Source organism: Platichthys flesus, chromosome 9 (assembly GCF_949316205.1).
Source record: "Platichthys flesus chromosome 9, fPlaFle2.1, whole genome shotgun sequence".
Taxonomy (NCBI): domain Eukaryota; kingdom Metazoa; phylum Chordata; class Actinopteri; order Pleuronectiformes; family Pleuronectidae; genus Platichthys; species Platichthys flesus.
In genome coordinates, this window is record NC_084953.1 from 14350089 (window position 1) to 14364892 (window position 14804).

Below are 14804 nucleotides of genomic sequence, written 5' to 3' on the forward strand. Positions count from 1 at the left end.
TCTCTGTTTTCTTTTCTGACTGACTAACTCCAAAAATCTCTCATTATAAGTAACGATTAAATCAGCTGAGAGGAAATCTGTAGGACCGACAAACATAGATTGATCAACTGGCTCTGAAATCAGTCACTAGCATCACAAGTTGTCACATAAATTCCCTATTAAATATATTTTATTTAGATATGTTTATATCTAAATAAATGTTACTTCGTATAAATATTAGAAAAAGGGAGTAAATAAGAAGTAAATAGTGAGTAAATATATATTGTTTCTTTTTATTGCTTTTCTTATGTGTGTTGTATTTATTGTATTTTTATGTTTCTATGTTCATTGTATGCACCAACAACCAGAGCAAATTTCTTGTAGGTGTAAACTTACTTGGCAATAAATACTTTCTGATACTTTGCTTCTCCTGGAATAAAAAAGAATTGACATTATTTATTCACTGAACATTTTATGAAAGGACAGAAGGAGGGAACAGCATGTTTCACTAAGATTAGTTATACTAACTTGACTGCCATCAGATGTGCATTAAATACTCAGGTGCTAATCTGCAAAGTTCACAGTCTCCGCTGTGACTGAGCCGAAAATATCTTCAAGAATACTATAAATAGAAAACAGCATTACAAACAGTCGAGAGGCCCCTTGTTGTGAAAACAATGTGAGCAACCATAGAGGATGTTGTGTAAACAGAGGATGAATTACAACCTAGTTAAATACAGACGTAGTTAAATATAAGAAATAAATGAAACATTACATATTAAATATTGAAAGTAATCAAATGAAATGGGGTTAATGTCATTCTCTAAAAATTGGTGTTATAAGGTGACTAAACAGATCAAATCCAGTTCAAACCACAAGCCCAGTAAAAGCATTTATGAGCATATCTTTTGAAGAGCCATTTAAAGGAGGATAAGGAGGTTTGTTCTTCTCTGGGAGTTTGTTCCATAGAGTTTTACAAATCTTTCCGAGACCTGAGTGCTGTTGAATACATATGCTCAGGTCCCCCCACTGTAATAAGAGTTAATTTAGTCTGGATTGACCCATTTTGAAACAAATTGAAAACTAGTTGAAGCCACAGCAAACAACGGGAATACAAAGCCATGGTCATCACTTGTTTAAGCTGCATTCGCAGTGAAAGGCTGTGACACACCAAGTTGTTTTTTATACATCACCAATCTGAGCAGAAGAAGGTTGCTGTGACATTCTTCTCTTCTATCAGTTTCTTTTTCCTGGCTTTCTCTCAACATTTTGGCTCTGGATCCATTTTGCGGCTCCTCCACACAGCTGCTGCTCGCATCAGAGGCTGAAAACCGCAGATCTACAAAGTTTCATCAAGGTTACTTATTATTCAACACCTCTAACGAAACCTGACTCAAGAAATTTGGGACTTTAAATTCATCCTGACATTTTTTGAACGTTGAATGTTTTGAAGGAAAAGGGAGCAGTTACGCTGAATCCAAGTCTTACGTGGAGGAGCTGGAATTCATCTGCTCATATATGATCTTTGTGAACGCATCATGAAGCACAGCCTCCAGATGAGCGACGGGAAAGCCTTCTAAACATCTCTGTTGTATACAGCCAACAATAAGGATTTATTGAGTGTGTTTAACAGTAACATTTTATGAACTGATAATGTATTATCAATATATAGGCACTGTTTGACATTTAAACAGTGCCTTATTGTTCCCTGGTGAGAGCAACATAAATTGCTCTTATTTTATGTGTTGTTGAAAGGACTTTGTAATTTGTTTTAAAAGTGCTCTTTAAATGTTTAGAAAAGTTTAGAAAACTACTACTACTGCTACTACTAGTACTACTACTACTATTACTACAACTACTGCTACAAAAACTACTGCTACAACAACTACTGCTACTAAAACTACTGCTACTACTTCTGCTACAAAAGTCGTGGCATGGAAACAGTAAAAAAAGTGACAGCATATTATGCAATTGTTTGAGGAGGACTCACTAATAATGTGGAATTTTTCTAAAGTAGCTCTGGAGCATTAACACGAGCCAAGCAACAGGAATGTTTAGAACAAGCATTGCACCAATATCAATAATAAGTTCAGTACATTTTTAAAGGCAGTGAAAGCTTCTCCTTTGCCATCTTCTGCAGCCTCTCTGCTAATATAAGAGTAGGATTTAAGGTTGTCAATGTTCCAAGTATATTTCCTGTCACTGCTGCACAGCCACAGAAATGCTGCGGAGAGGCCCAGACTAAACATGGAGATCGTTTGTGAATGCACGTAGACAATGATAGTGTTTATATTTGATTTATGATGGAGAACTAAGAAAATTATTATGGATTTTACACAACTGAAGAACTGGTCCTTCAGATGGAGCTTGAGGTCTTCAGTGTGTGTGCGTGTGTGTTTGTGTGGTTTTGTGTATGTGAACTGCTGTGGCCTTGGGGTGGAAACATACCTCATGACTCACTTAGACAGGGCACCTGGATTCTGATGACACATGCACTGACAGTGACACACACACACACACACACACACAGAGTCACAAACAGACGGTGAGGTGCATCTCCTCTGAAATTTTTTTTGTCTGTACAAGTAGAGGCACATGTTTCCTGTATGACATTGGGCTTCTGTGCAGCCTGAGGTGACGTCATGAGCCCCCTCACACACACACACACACACACACACATACTCCACACCTTTCTACAGGTATTTCACAGATGTTTGGATCAAAGCAAACCAATCAGCTGTGAGTCTGCGTGTCTGAACGTCACTGTCGGTAAATCGGATGGAGGTGAAATCACAAACATGCACACACACCCACATAATATGATTTCAGAAGATGCACGTTTGACTGTTTGCCAATTCAACGTTCTCTTTAAGATCAGAAAATCTGAAAATGTGCATCTGCATGAAGAGCTCGGTGCCACGAATCAGTGGTTTAAATTTAATGAAAAGGTCCATCAGGTATTTCCACCACCTAACACGTCTGCGGCTCAATAGGTTTACTGTAGCGTAGCACAAAACTCAGCTTGGGCTCATAAGTCAGCGTGCCAAAGATTTGTTGTTCAGCATGGAGACTTAAACTGGCAGTTCAGGTTCAGATAGCAGGAGTTGGATCAGCGTGAATAGACAGGAATCTGACCGCTAACATTCAAGGTAGTTAGATGAGGAAGTGTGACGTGTTTGGCTGCATGCCACAGGTCTAACCTTACTTTCTCTGAGTCAGATAAATTCACTGTGGCACACGTCAACTAGGTCAATGCAATCCGGTGTGGGACCTCGGGACCATCATGTTTGTGAAATATCCAGTGTACAAATTTGATGATTGTGATTAATTAATTGTGTTTTTGCACAATACAGTTTAACCCACATTCTGTGAATGTTGCCACACAACTTCCTAAAGACAGGTGAGAACTTGAATGACTGACCTACTAAATACTGGTGATGAATTAGGGTTAGGGAGAGAGATGAATGAGGAAATAAGTTACAAATTAATCTGCTTTATTTTAATTTATTGGGGTTTTCCCTGTCGTAAAACATTTAGTATCAACATTATTTTCCAGGAAGTCCACTGGTAAAAACAAACATTCAATCTATGTTAAGATTTGTAGGAAGGGTCACATTTGCTGACATCCAGTTTTGAAAGCTTTCAGACTAATGTTCCTCTCTCTTGAAAAACTGACTTGGTCATTTCACCATTTTTGGCAGCAGCGATTTCCATTGGATGTAGATGAACTTGTGTGTGACTATTATGGGCTGAGTGATGGAAACTAAATACTGACTAAAACTAAATTACTGTTTGCTGTGGGCAGAGAGGACATACTGTCACTATTTAAATCTTGTCCACTACCAGCATGAGCAGACGCTTTTAAATGCTGTTCTATTTCACTGCAGTAATGCATATGTAGTTCTTGTCATTGTATTAACGATTAGTAAGAGTTTTTGACTCATGTCCACTTGTCAACTTGACTTGTCAACTTTTGTGTTGTGATAAGTGAAATGGACATAAAGTTTGTGGAGCTTTGAGTTTGGCAAAACAATCAAAAAACTGAAAGTTTAAAGTGTCACATGATTTTTAATATATTCGTCTTGACACACCCTGCAACCTGCTGGCCACTGGTCCAGGATGTTCCACACCTCTCGCCCAATGTCAACTGGGTTTGGCTCCAACTCCAACCAACCACCCCAGGATATGAAATGGATGGATGCCTATATTCACATTACTATTCAAATATATCTTCCTGCTGTATACAAGTCTAAATGTCTAAATTTCAAAGCCTTTTCTATTGGTAAATAATCCTGATGGAGAATAGTAAATACATTTTCTTCTAAGTTTGTCTAAACAGTCACTTTTCTACACACTATATGTATCAGAATTTGTCCAAGAAACTTGGGTTATATGAGTCATTGAACAATGTAACCTCCTCTTCTCATCATCTAACCCTTCAAATCCTCACATATATGTTAACACAGACATGATCTCAACATTCTGAGAACACAAGTCACGACAATACTGGGATTTCAACTCAGGTAAAAGGAATTTGGCTTTGAGAGCTCGTATAAAAACAATAAAAAACTATTATTACATACCACAGCTTAAAGGGAACATAAAACAAGCGGTGGAAATATAAGGCGGATTATCAACAATAAAAGGTTTATGGTTGAAAAATGTTAAAAAGGCGAACACGGCCTCGAACTGCATGAAACAGAGAGAGAGACGGTCAGGAGCAGGGAGACAATGACAGAGCTCCTATGAAAAGAGAGGCTGAGCTAACACATAGGTGCAGGAAACGAGATAGAGAAAGTCAGACCGGTACACTGTGTGATAGCTATGACTTCACTCTGACATGGTGGTGACACACCAGCAGCTGTAGGCCTGGTTCATCAGTGCTGCACAGACCTTATAAGGACAACGTCTTCCTGACTCATTTATTATCTGACTGCCTGTTGACAGACGGGACGCTGCGAGCTGAGGCATTCAGTGGCTTCGGTTCGATGCCAAAACGTTGTGTTCACTGTCCCCACCCCACACTTCTTCCCTCTTCGTAATGCAGTTTCTTCCTGTTCCCTCCCTCACTTTTAATTCCTGTCACGCCCTTTTAATCTTCATTCCTACTTCCTTCTCTTGTCTCATGTCTTTTCTCTTTGTCTCTCTCTACCTTGCTTTCCTGTGCGACCGTGCATTCACCCCCTGTTAAGTAAGGAGGTCAGCGTGGATTGCACACACAAGCACACACGCACACACACACTCGTACACATCTGGCTGGAGCTGGATTTCACCACTTTTCTGGGAGTGGTGAGAGGAAGGCGTGAGTGTGTGTGTGTAAAGTGGGAGTGACCGAGGCCGTCGGGGCGAGGGAGAGAGAGGATGAGGATGGGCCGGGCCTCCAGCTCCAGAGTCAGAGAGAGGAAAGCCCTCCCACAGGAAACCAGCTCTCCACTCCATATGGCCTTTTAAGGTAAAAAACTCCCCAAAACTCCTCTCACCAGGGAACAGGGCTAAGATATAGTCACATTTAAAGCTACAGTGAGAGCAATGGAGAGCAGGGTGGAAGCCGGAGAAAAGACTTTGTGAAAAGTTAAAAAGAAGATAATCCTATTTCTTTTAATCAGACACAAAACTAAAATGGAGCAGACAGAACAACTTGATCATTTCTATCTTTTTGTTATTGTATAAGGACTTCAGCCGTGTTCATTTATATGATTGATATTTACATAGCATTTAACTATCAAAGCTTTTATGACTGAAGGTGCACATGAGTCCCAGTCAGGACTTTGTCTTTAGTGACCTGCTGCACATGAGATGAGAAACGTTCATGTGGTCTGTCTGTCGTCTGAGTCATACCAAGAGCAGAGGAGTGTGGGAAATGGACCCTTTGCATTTCCTTCACAGGGGAAAATGATCTAAAGCTACTGTAAACAGAAGAAGATGCATCCACACAGATTAAGTCATTATGGGAAATTACTGTGTATTATCAAGAGAATTACATAAGTTCTGAACTTTTCTGCATAAGATGTTATCTTTAAATGAATTTACAGCAACGTTGTTTGTGTTCATGACTGCATTATTGATTTAATTGTTATTGATTGAAATGCCAACATATATTTATGTGCAAATACTGTCGAATGAGTCAATCATCCCCCCAAATTAAGTTAATTGGAGACCCTAATTCACCATAAACGGAAATGTTTTTGTCGCTGTATGTCGGCCCTGTGATACACTGGTGACCTGTCCGGGGCGAACCCCACCCTGTGCCAATGTCGGCTTGGATAAGCTCCTGATGAGAACAAGCAGTGTAGAGGGATGGATGGATGGTTAGATGAATGGATATATGGATGGAGGGGTATAGTTGGATGGATAGATGGATAGATTCTACCAGAAACAATTAGTAAAAACAGGCTGTAACTCTCTGTCGAGCTGGGGGGAACTGCAGAGCGGGGGGACAATTCTCTGGTGGGTTTGTCACTGCGACCGTCAAAGCTCACACATGGAGACTGGAGCCGTCATTCACTAAAACAACATTGATTAGTTCAGCTTTAGACATAGACGACACGCTCCATGATACACATGTTTCTGAGAAATACCTTGTCTTTTCTTTTTCTTACATACACAGTATTCAAATAGACCTGGTGTAAATGGGGAACTCAAGGACTCAAGGACAGATGCTGTTACTATTTAAACCAAGCTGTGTTGCTGAGGTTATCTAGGTGCTACACTTGAGCGCACATTAAGGAAGAATGCATGACGTCATCCTGCAGCCGCTTTGCTAATAGGCTGCTGATAACTGCCAGCATGGCCCAGTTGAGTGAACCACGAGTCTCTGCCAACACCAGAGGTCAAAGGTCACTGTATGACTGCTCATCGAAAAATGTGAGGGCTGTGTATTATCTGTGCTGTTGCTACATCTCATATCAAACTGACCAAAATCTGCTTTTCTTCACCTCAGCCAGACTCTAGTTTTTACCGTAACTTCCTTCTTGGCTAAACTTCACTCTCTCCAACCTCAGCAATTCATCTAAAGCACTGCAGCCAGCTTTAACTTTTTGAACTCCCTAAATTCTCTCTTCACCCTCCTCCTGCATCCCCTGCACTGGACGCTAACATCATGATAATGCTGCAAAGGAACTCCCACAAACGTGCAGAGCCATGACGACACTGCCTCTCCTGCGCTCCCTGCATGGGCTCGGTTTGTGACTTCTGGCCGCCGGCTGGTCCTGCCCTGCAGTGGCCTGGACATCACTCCACCCAGCCCGGCCCGAAACCTCTTCCCCTTTTGTTTTCCCAGCGTGGGACCGAACTTCCCACCCATGTCAGGCTGGAAGAGTGACTCCCTTCTTGCAAACAGCTTGTCCTCTTGGGTGCCCTGTTCTGTAAATTAGACCAATTATACACAAATTGTCAGTGTCATGTTCATTTGTTTACTTATGTGTTAAAGCTATCTCACCTTCCGGAGTCAAATGTTCTGTTATTCCATATACCCCTGAGAAACAATATATATGAAAATATCAGTCAAATATTTTAAGTGAGATTTATATTTCTGTCAGTGAGTGTGTGTGTCTGTGTGTATGTGTGCGTGTGTGTGTGGTTGGCCTAAAAGAGGTCTGTGTCCTTCTGCCTCGCCCACATACTGTTGAACATATGGCTTCGTTTAGGGAGTAATGGATGGAGGTCATTTGTCATCAGCAGAATAAACAAATGAGGACACACACACACATACACACACACACGTGCACACACACATAGATTTTTTTATGAGAGGCATATACATTTTTACAGCCACTATATTTATGGTATTTCCTCGTAGCTCTACCTAATTTTACCATTTTTATTACTGGGAATAGAAACAATCGATAAAAGGATCACAATGTATTAACAAGTTCGTTTTTACTGTATTTCTACCCATTCTCCCTTAAAGGATGTTTAGATGGTTTCCATTTGTAGGGAGACGAGTCACTGCTGTAATGTTAGTGAGCATCGCCCTCTTCTGGGCGCAAAAAATTTCACAATTATCCAGTAATGGCGCTATAAGAATGACCTGGTTCTTTTTTACTTTGCCTAATTTTCCTGCAAGTATAATTCAAGTATTACACACAGGCATTGTCCAATCGAAGACTAAGAAGATATTTAGTTTAAAAAATATCAAAAAGAGCGACACAATCGCAACAACTGCATTTGGAAACGAATGAAACGTATGAAATATTAAAAGCACTTACTTAAGTTTTCGCTTTGTCAGTTTGTGATAAATCTGTTTGTGATGTTTGTTGTGTCTTGTGTCCTTTCTTCCACTATTTATATCTTTTATGGGTCTGCATGGAGTACCAGGAGAGACTCCATGCAGACACAAGGAGAACTTGAAAACAGAACACAGGCAAACCTGGATCCAACCAGAAACCTTCACCTTTGCCACTCATCCATTCACTCACATGTCTCAGGCAGTAGAGTGAACTGCTGCTTGATCAGGGTTTTTTTATTTAAGGACTGTATAATGTGATGCCATCATCTCTGAATCTGACCTTACTGCATCAACTGTTTGTATGAGAATCAAGCAGTTCAAGTGAGGATTGGTGCGTGTTGATGTGCGTGTTTCTTTCTGTCCTCTCAGGGGTCAGAGACAGGCCTGAGTGTTATTTTGTCACAAAAGCAAAACATATTAAGGGACACTTTGTGTGTTAGTGTCAACCTCTGTGGCTCAGATCGTTTTTTTCTGAGAGATCACAGAGAGAAAACCTTCTGGACTGATGTGATCTACTGAGCATAGTATTGTTGACACTGAGCAGCCATTTGTGACGGATCATAGGTGGATGATTCACTTTGGTAAATAATTAAAGTATAGACACTCTATATCAATATAAGTTCTACTGCTATATGCTATTTTATGTGACACAAACCGCATGATGTTGTTACATGGGAGCATTTTATTTTATGCGGTTGGAAACATTAACTCTATATTTATAAACTGTAACAAAGGTGAAATATGTCAACATGACACTAACTGTGCTGCATTCTGAACCGTGTCAAGGTTATTGGATGTGTTTCCGGATCAATATTTAGTTTAACTTCAAAGACATATTAAACACAGTTTATCCGGATGTTAGTTTATGGGTAGAGACTGTTCCTATCTTTGCTGATAGTCCCTGTAGCTGTTCAGCAATCTGCTGCCTGAAGGACCTCGTCTGACTCATTGTTTTGGGGAACTTCACATCATGAATTTGGGCCTTGGATGACAAATGGTCATATTTATACAAGGTGGAGTGTGAGCTCTCTGCCGTGGGTCTTCTCAGTCTAGCTAGATACTGAGAGATTTGATGCAGCAATGGAAAACAAGCTCTACTCATTATCAGAACACAAACATAAATACAGTGTTGACCAGTGTCAACCTTGTCATTGTTCCTCAATGTGTCTTGACTTCATCCACTTGTTGAAGATGATTTAAAATTATATTGGGATTCTAGGTTATGTACTATAAAGTTTAAGCAAAGACATATGGAAATAATACTTTTTTAGATAAAAAAGAAGCAATGGACGTATGAGAATGTGCACAACATCAATTTAACCTACAGACTGCAGAAAAAGTAACAGCTGGATTTGCATGATTTGCATTTGCAGGTCATAAACTTAAAGCTTTAGTTTCAGGAGCCTCCTCTAGGAGGAGACATTGCACTGCTAGTGGACTGACTTCTGCATTAAAAGTTTGATGCTTAACTTTGCCTGCAGATTTCTTCTGAATTAATCAATCACAATTGAGTTTAATTGATTCAAATATAAAAAAGCTTGTCCTCAAAAGGATCTACATGTTTTTATTTATTAGCTGCAAAGCAATTAACAATCATGTAGTTTGTACAAACAAAGTCTGAAAATTAACATACCACAAACACATACAACTCAGTAGTGTTAATACTAATAATTTGTGATCATAAATTGAATATATAAGTTACTTGATCATGACATTGTGCTTTTTAAGAACTGCCTTCGTGCATGTTAATTGCAAAAAGTATAAAAGCGGCCCATTGTGCTCTGCTTGATTTTTAGCTAAACTGATTTGCATGATTGGAAAACAAATAATTCCCCAGCGTGCTGAAGGTCTTAGTTATCAGATTTGCGGTGAAGGCATCAGATGCATTAAAAACAGACAGAGATGAATAACAGTTTGCCTATCTGCTCAGCTCCCATCTATGTCAATGCCTTGAATACAATGCGCTCATTATGGCACAGACACAGACTACAGATTGTGCGGTGCTCATGCTTTTAGAAAGGAGAGAACTCTGGCTCTTTGTGAAATGGGTCAGGTCTCTGAAGTGATTAACAGTTGGCTATGTCAGCAGAAAGATGTGATTTGATAATTCCCATAGCCTACGAACCCTCGGAGAAACAAGGAGGTCTGCAGTTACACTAATCACCCATGATCCTTTGTCTGCCTCTGAGTACCAGACATTTGTAGGGTCAGATTGGATGTCGAAGTGTAGTGTTGGTTTGAATTAGCCTCAATTGCAACCAGAAACCTCCACAAATACATGTCAATCTGGAAGGCGAGCAGAGGGTCTGGACGTGGACGTGTTCCCAGAGCTGACAGCGTCGGTTACAGTTACAGTACTGTGGCCTGCTGTTCATGAAACAAGAATTGGGATCCCGGCATCTGCACAATGCCTGGACAATCAGGGATAGATTTCACTTCTAAATATTTCCTCTGTGTCCGGATTCTGGTATCGTAGCTCTTACGGATGTTTGAGCTGGAATTTGATTAAACGCTCACCTCAAATCACATGTCAGGAAAACTTTGTGACCCTGCTATGTCGAGGCAACGTCCTAGAATAACCCCTCAGCACTGGAACAAAGGGAACTATGGCAGAAGTTTCACAGTGGCTACTTTGTGGCCATAAAAGTCGGGCAGGTGTTCATAGTTCAAAAAGTAGTTTGTCAATGGTTCACATGCAAAACCTCTGAAAATGAGAAAACTCCGTCCGAGTAAAACTTTGATAAGGTGAAGGACATATGACCGTGGTTACAAGTAGACAATTTGGGATTGTGTGTGTGTGTGTGTGTGTGTGTGTGTGTGTGTGTGTGCGTGTGTGTGTGTGTGTGTGTGTGTGTGTGTGCATATTTTGTGCAAGCCTATCCTCGGGGGTGTGTCTGAGCGTGTGATGTCATGGTTCGGATCCGGGTGATCCCTTCCTGGCCAATCAGTGTGAAGAAGGAGGTTTCTGCTGGGGGCAGCCGGTGGATGATTAAAGGACGGGGCAGATTAGGGTCTAAACCAGGCTGTAAAACACTGACCTGTAGGAGTGAGTCAGTGGTGTAGTATATGGATTCTGTCTGCAGCAGCCTGAGCGTGAAACATATTTTAGGTTTATAGAGATGGACTTGATCCAAAGAAGACATGATTAAAGCTGTCACACAGGGTGATGGGATGTTATCTCATCAACTTAAAGACAGTCAGGTCATACACATCAGAGATCAGGGCCTGGATCCCTTCAAACCAGATAGGATCAGAATGCATAGGCTTAGGTTTCAAAACTTCAAAGAAAATCTGCACATCTTTTAATGCAGCATGATGCGGACTGGAGGAAGATTAGCAGCACTTTGTGGAAGCTAATGAAGATCCACAAATAAAGAATATATTTTTGTCTGGTGTGTTCTGGGGGATTTACATTTTTTCATCGTAGTTGTACAAGTTCTTTAGTTCTTGAGTAATGTTTTGTAGAATATAACTGGATAGCTACTTTGATACATTTATCCGGAGAGGGTGTTTGTGAGAACCTGTTGCTGTGGAAAATATCAGAGTGAGCCGCTGGGAGAATACAGAGGGAAAATGTCGGGAAGGATCACCATGAGTGAGTTGTTGTGTTGATGATGCTTAACACCCGACAGAAAGATAAACATAAAAAACATATGCTTCAGGATGAGAAAGTGTTGCTATACACACAGAAGAAGATGTCAGCCTGGAAAGACGATTTCGGTGTTAAGGGCCGTTGCCACTGTCGATGTGTTGCAAACAAAAACATGAATTCCAGGGAGCATGCTCTGGAGAAGGTCTGGACCCAATTGTGCGGACATTCTCTGGAGTTCAGATCTGAAAACGGCTTGAGTCCTAAACTAGCAGCTCTGTCTGACGTCCAGAAAATAACTGTGTCAACACCAGAACAATCATTTACAGACATAAATCATTTACAAGCTAAAATGTACTCGTTTGGTGGTTGCCAACCCCTGCTCTTTACTCTGTAAGAATCAGAATGATCATGCTTTGGCAATTCATCTGAGCTATTTATGATTTTGATGATTTTGCAGGAGAAGCAGATTTGGTTCAGATCTGATTAACTGGGCCTCTGTGGCATTAAGTATTTGCTGTTAGAAAAGCTTCAACGTGTCTCCAATGTTAATATCTGTAACCTATATCATGGACGGCTGAACTGTTACATTATCCCATGAGGGAAACATACAATTCTTAGCTGCTGTCTGCTTCTTATACAGCAGAGGTTGTTTCACAGTGAAATTGAGACACATTTATAAAGATAAAGAGAGATATTTTAATATGTTGTATATCATTTCCAATATAGCAAACTCAAACTTTCAGTTTTTTTAGCCTTACAGAGCTGTCTATTTTTAAGGTGGCTATTAACCTTTGTTTTGATTCAACTCATTTATGTGTCACATAGCGTAAAGTCACATTTCCTCTTCACATGTAATTGTTCCTCAAAATGACCTAAAACTGTCCCACTTTGTTTAGAAACACCTCTGACCCAGTGACACACATCGCTTCCTCCTCATGTTTGGGACCGTTTCAGACTTTCTCCACCACACAAGGATCTATAATAAGACGTGTGGGAGGCCTGTTCATATGTCAGGACTCAGAAAGTTCACAGTTTGACATTAATCATTATTTATGACGTCTGAATACAATTTTCTTTGTTGGCTCTTGTAGCACTTTGACTCAGAAGATGTGCTAACTGTATCCGCCTGGTTACTTTGGTAGGGACCGTGAGGATAATGATATCATTTCAATACAGCCTTGGACAGATTTTCGTGGTATCCAGATTATCCATCATTACGATTTAAGTTACCATTAGTGGTCAAAATTTCACTTAACACACAATATAAGAGTCTTTTATTCATCTCTACTTTTGTTTATGTCTATATTGATAGAGATAATTAATCAGTTGATGCATAAAAATTGATCAGCCACAGCTATTTAGTTGCTAACATTCTTAACTGAGTTCATGTTCATGCTAAACATCAGTTTGCATCGTCATTGTGACCCGTTCGCATGAAGACATACATATTTTTAGCTCAGCAGTCTTAATGAATTTAATGTAAATATTGATGTGTTGTTTAACTGATTCGAACAAATGTCATCATGACGACTTTAACTGAGCCTCGATAGAGTGACACAAGTTATTCCTCTTGTTTCTGGAAGCACTGGAACAAATGCTTGTATTACAGCGATCGTAATTGTTTGGATTGGTTGAATATGGCAATATATTTATAGATATGGACCTTTGTGTCTGCAATAAAGTTAAATTGAAATTGAAATTAATCGAAATTAATTGTCTGCCATATTTTACTTTTGTGAAACATGCAAATGGAGGTTCAACACTGTAAATTAGATTCCTATATTCACAGTAGCAGCAGAGCTAATAACACCTTATTACCCTATCATTTTTATCTTCATCACAATATTATTTAATTCAGTTATCTTCCCACAACTCTCAACATTCAAACCCCTCCTTTAACTCATCATAACCTGCAAGCAAAACAAGTCTGAATATGCCTCTTCACCGTGTCAGTGTTCATAGCTCCACTCCAGGTTCTGGCTTGAGCTTCCCAGTCAGTCACATTCCAGTGTGTGACTGCAGGTACGAGGCTGATGAAGAGTGAGGTAAAGAACAAAGGGATGAAGAAGGGAGAGAAAAGTGTCGAGAGGAGGAAAGCAACCCACCAATGAGGAGATGATGGGGGTTCAACACTACTGGCTGCTGTTGCTGGTGCTTGATTGCAGTGAGTGGATTACAGGTAGCCTGGTGGTAGAATGTGCATATGTGAGTGTGTGTGTGTAAATCCTCACTACGCACCCTGAAAGAGTCTGGGTTGTTTGTGGCTGTGTAGCTGTGTGTGTGTGTGTGTGTGTGTGTGTGTCGGTGTCACTGTGTGGATCATGTTAAGTCAAGGAGTGTGAATATGCAGTATACAGCAGCTGTGGTGGAATGGCCTCCTCTGGGGACATGTCTCGTCTTGTCCTCTCAGCTCAACTCGAGCCCTTGGGCCAACCCCGCCATTAGGACTGTTGTAGACTGAGGTTGGCTTACTCAGTTGCACTGAGTGGGGTCTACCTGTTTATTAACGGTTTAAGAACATGTTATTAACTCAGGCGGGGCAAACGGGGAGTAAGTAAAAACACCTTGTACGAGAGGGTGCATGTTTTTTGCATTAGTCAGCACTTTCAGAGTCAACACTCTTTGAAATGAAAGTTCTCACAAAGATTAATCAGGTGACTGCAAATCTGAACAGTTCTTTACAGGAGTTGGTTGAAATCCATTATGCTACATAAAGAAACAAAAGTAAAGGAAAATATAACCCTAAACCTATACGTTTTCAAATTTACAATATTAAATATTATGATAGTGACCTGTTTTATCAGATACTGGATATCTGAATTTGCCTGCGAGGATGAATGACTTGACCTGGCTCACCTACCTAACGTCCTACCTACTTATCTACCTACCTATCACAGAACTCTCAGATTTCTGAGTGTGCCCTTCAGTGTCTTAATCAAGAATTCACTGGGCTGTAACTAACTTAGTAAAAGATCTATTTGCAGCAAACGTTGCTCCTTTTTCACA

The 14804-nt window shown here is 40.3% G+C and overlaps 1 protein-coding gene across 3 annotated transcripts in view; it reads left to right on the plus strand.

Annotated features, from left to right (window-relative positions):
* The first annotated feature begins 11227 nt into the window (after positions 1 to 11227).
* Positions 11228 to 14804, plus strand: part of si:ch1073-396h14.1 (disintegrin and metalloproteinase domain-containing protein 10) — a 29170-nt gene continuing 25593 nt past the window's right edge. The window contains exons 1-2 of one of the 3 annotated variants that reach the window (XM_062396022.1): positions 11228 to 11801; positions 13752 to 13977. In XM_062396022.1, coding sequence (XP_062252006.1) covers positions 13914 to 13977 — 64 coding nt within the window. In that variant the 5' untranslated portion in view covers positions 11228 to 11801; positions 13752 to 13913. Of the gene's footprint in view, positions 13978 to 14804 lie in introns of all 3 variants that reach the window. The other 2 variants (XM_062396021.1, XM_062396024.1) reach the window with 2 other exon arrangements.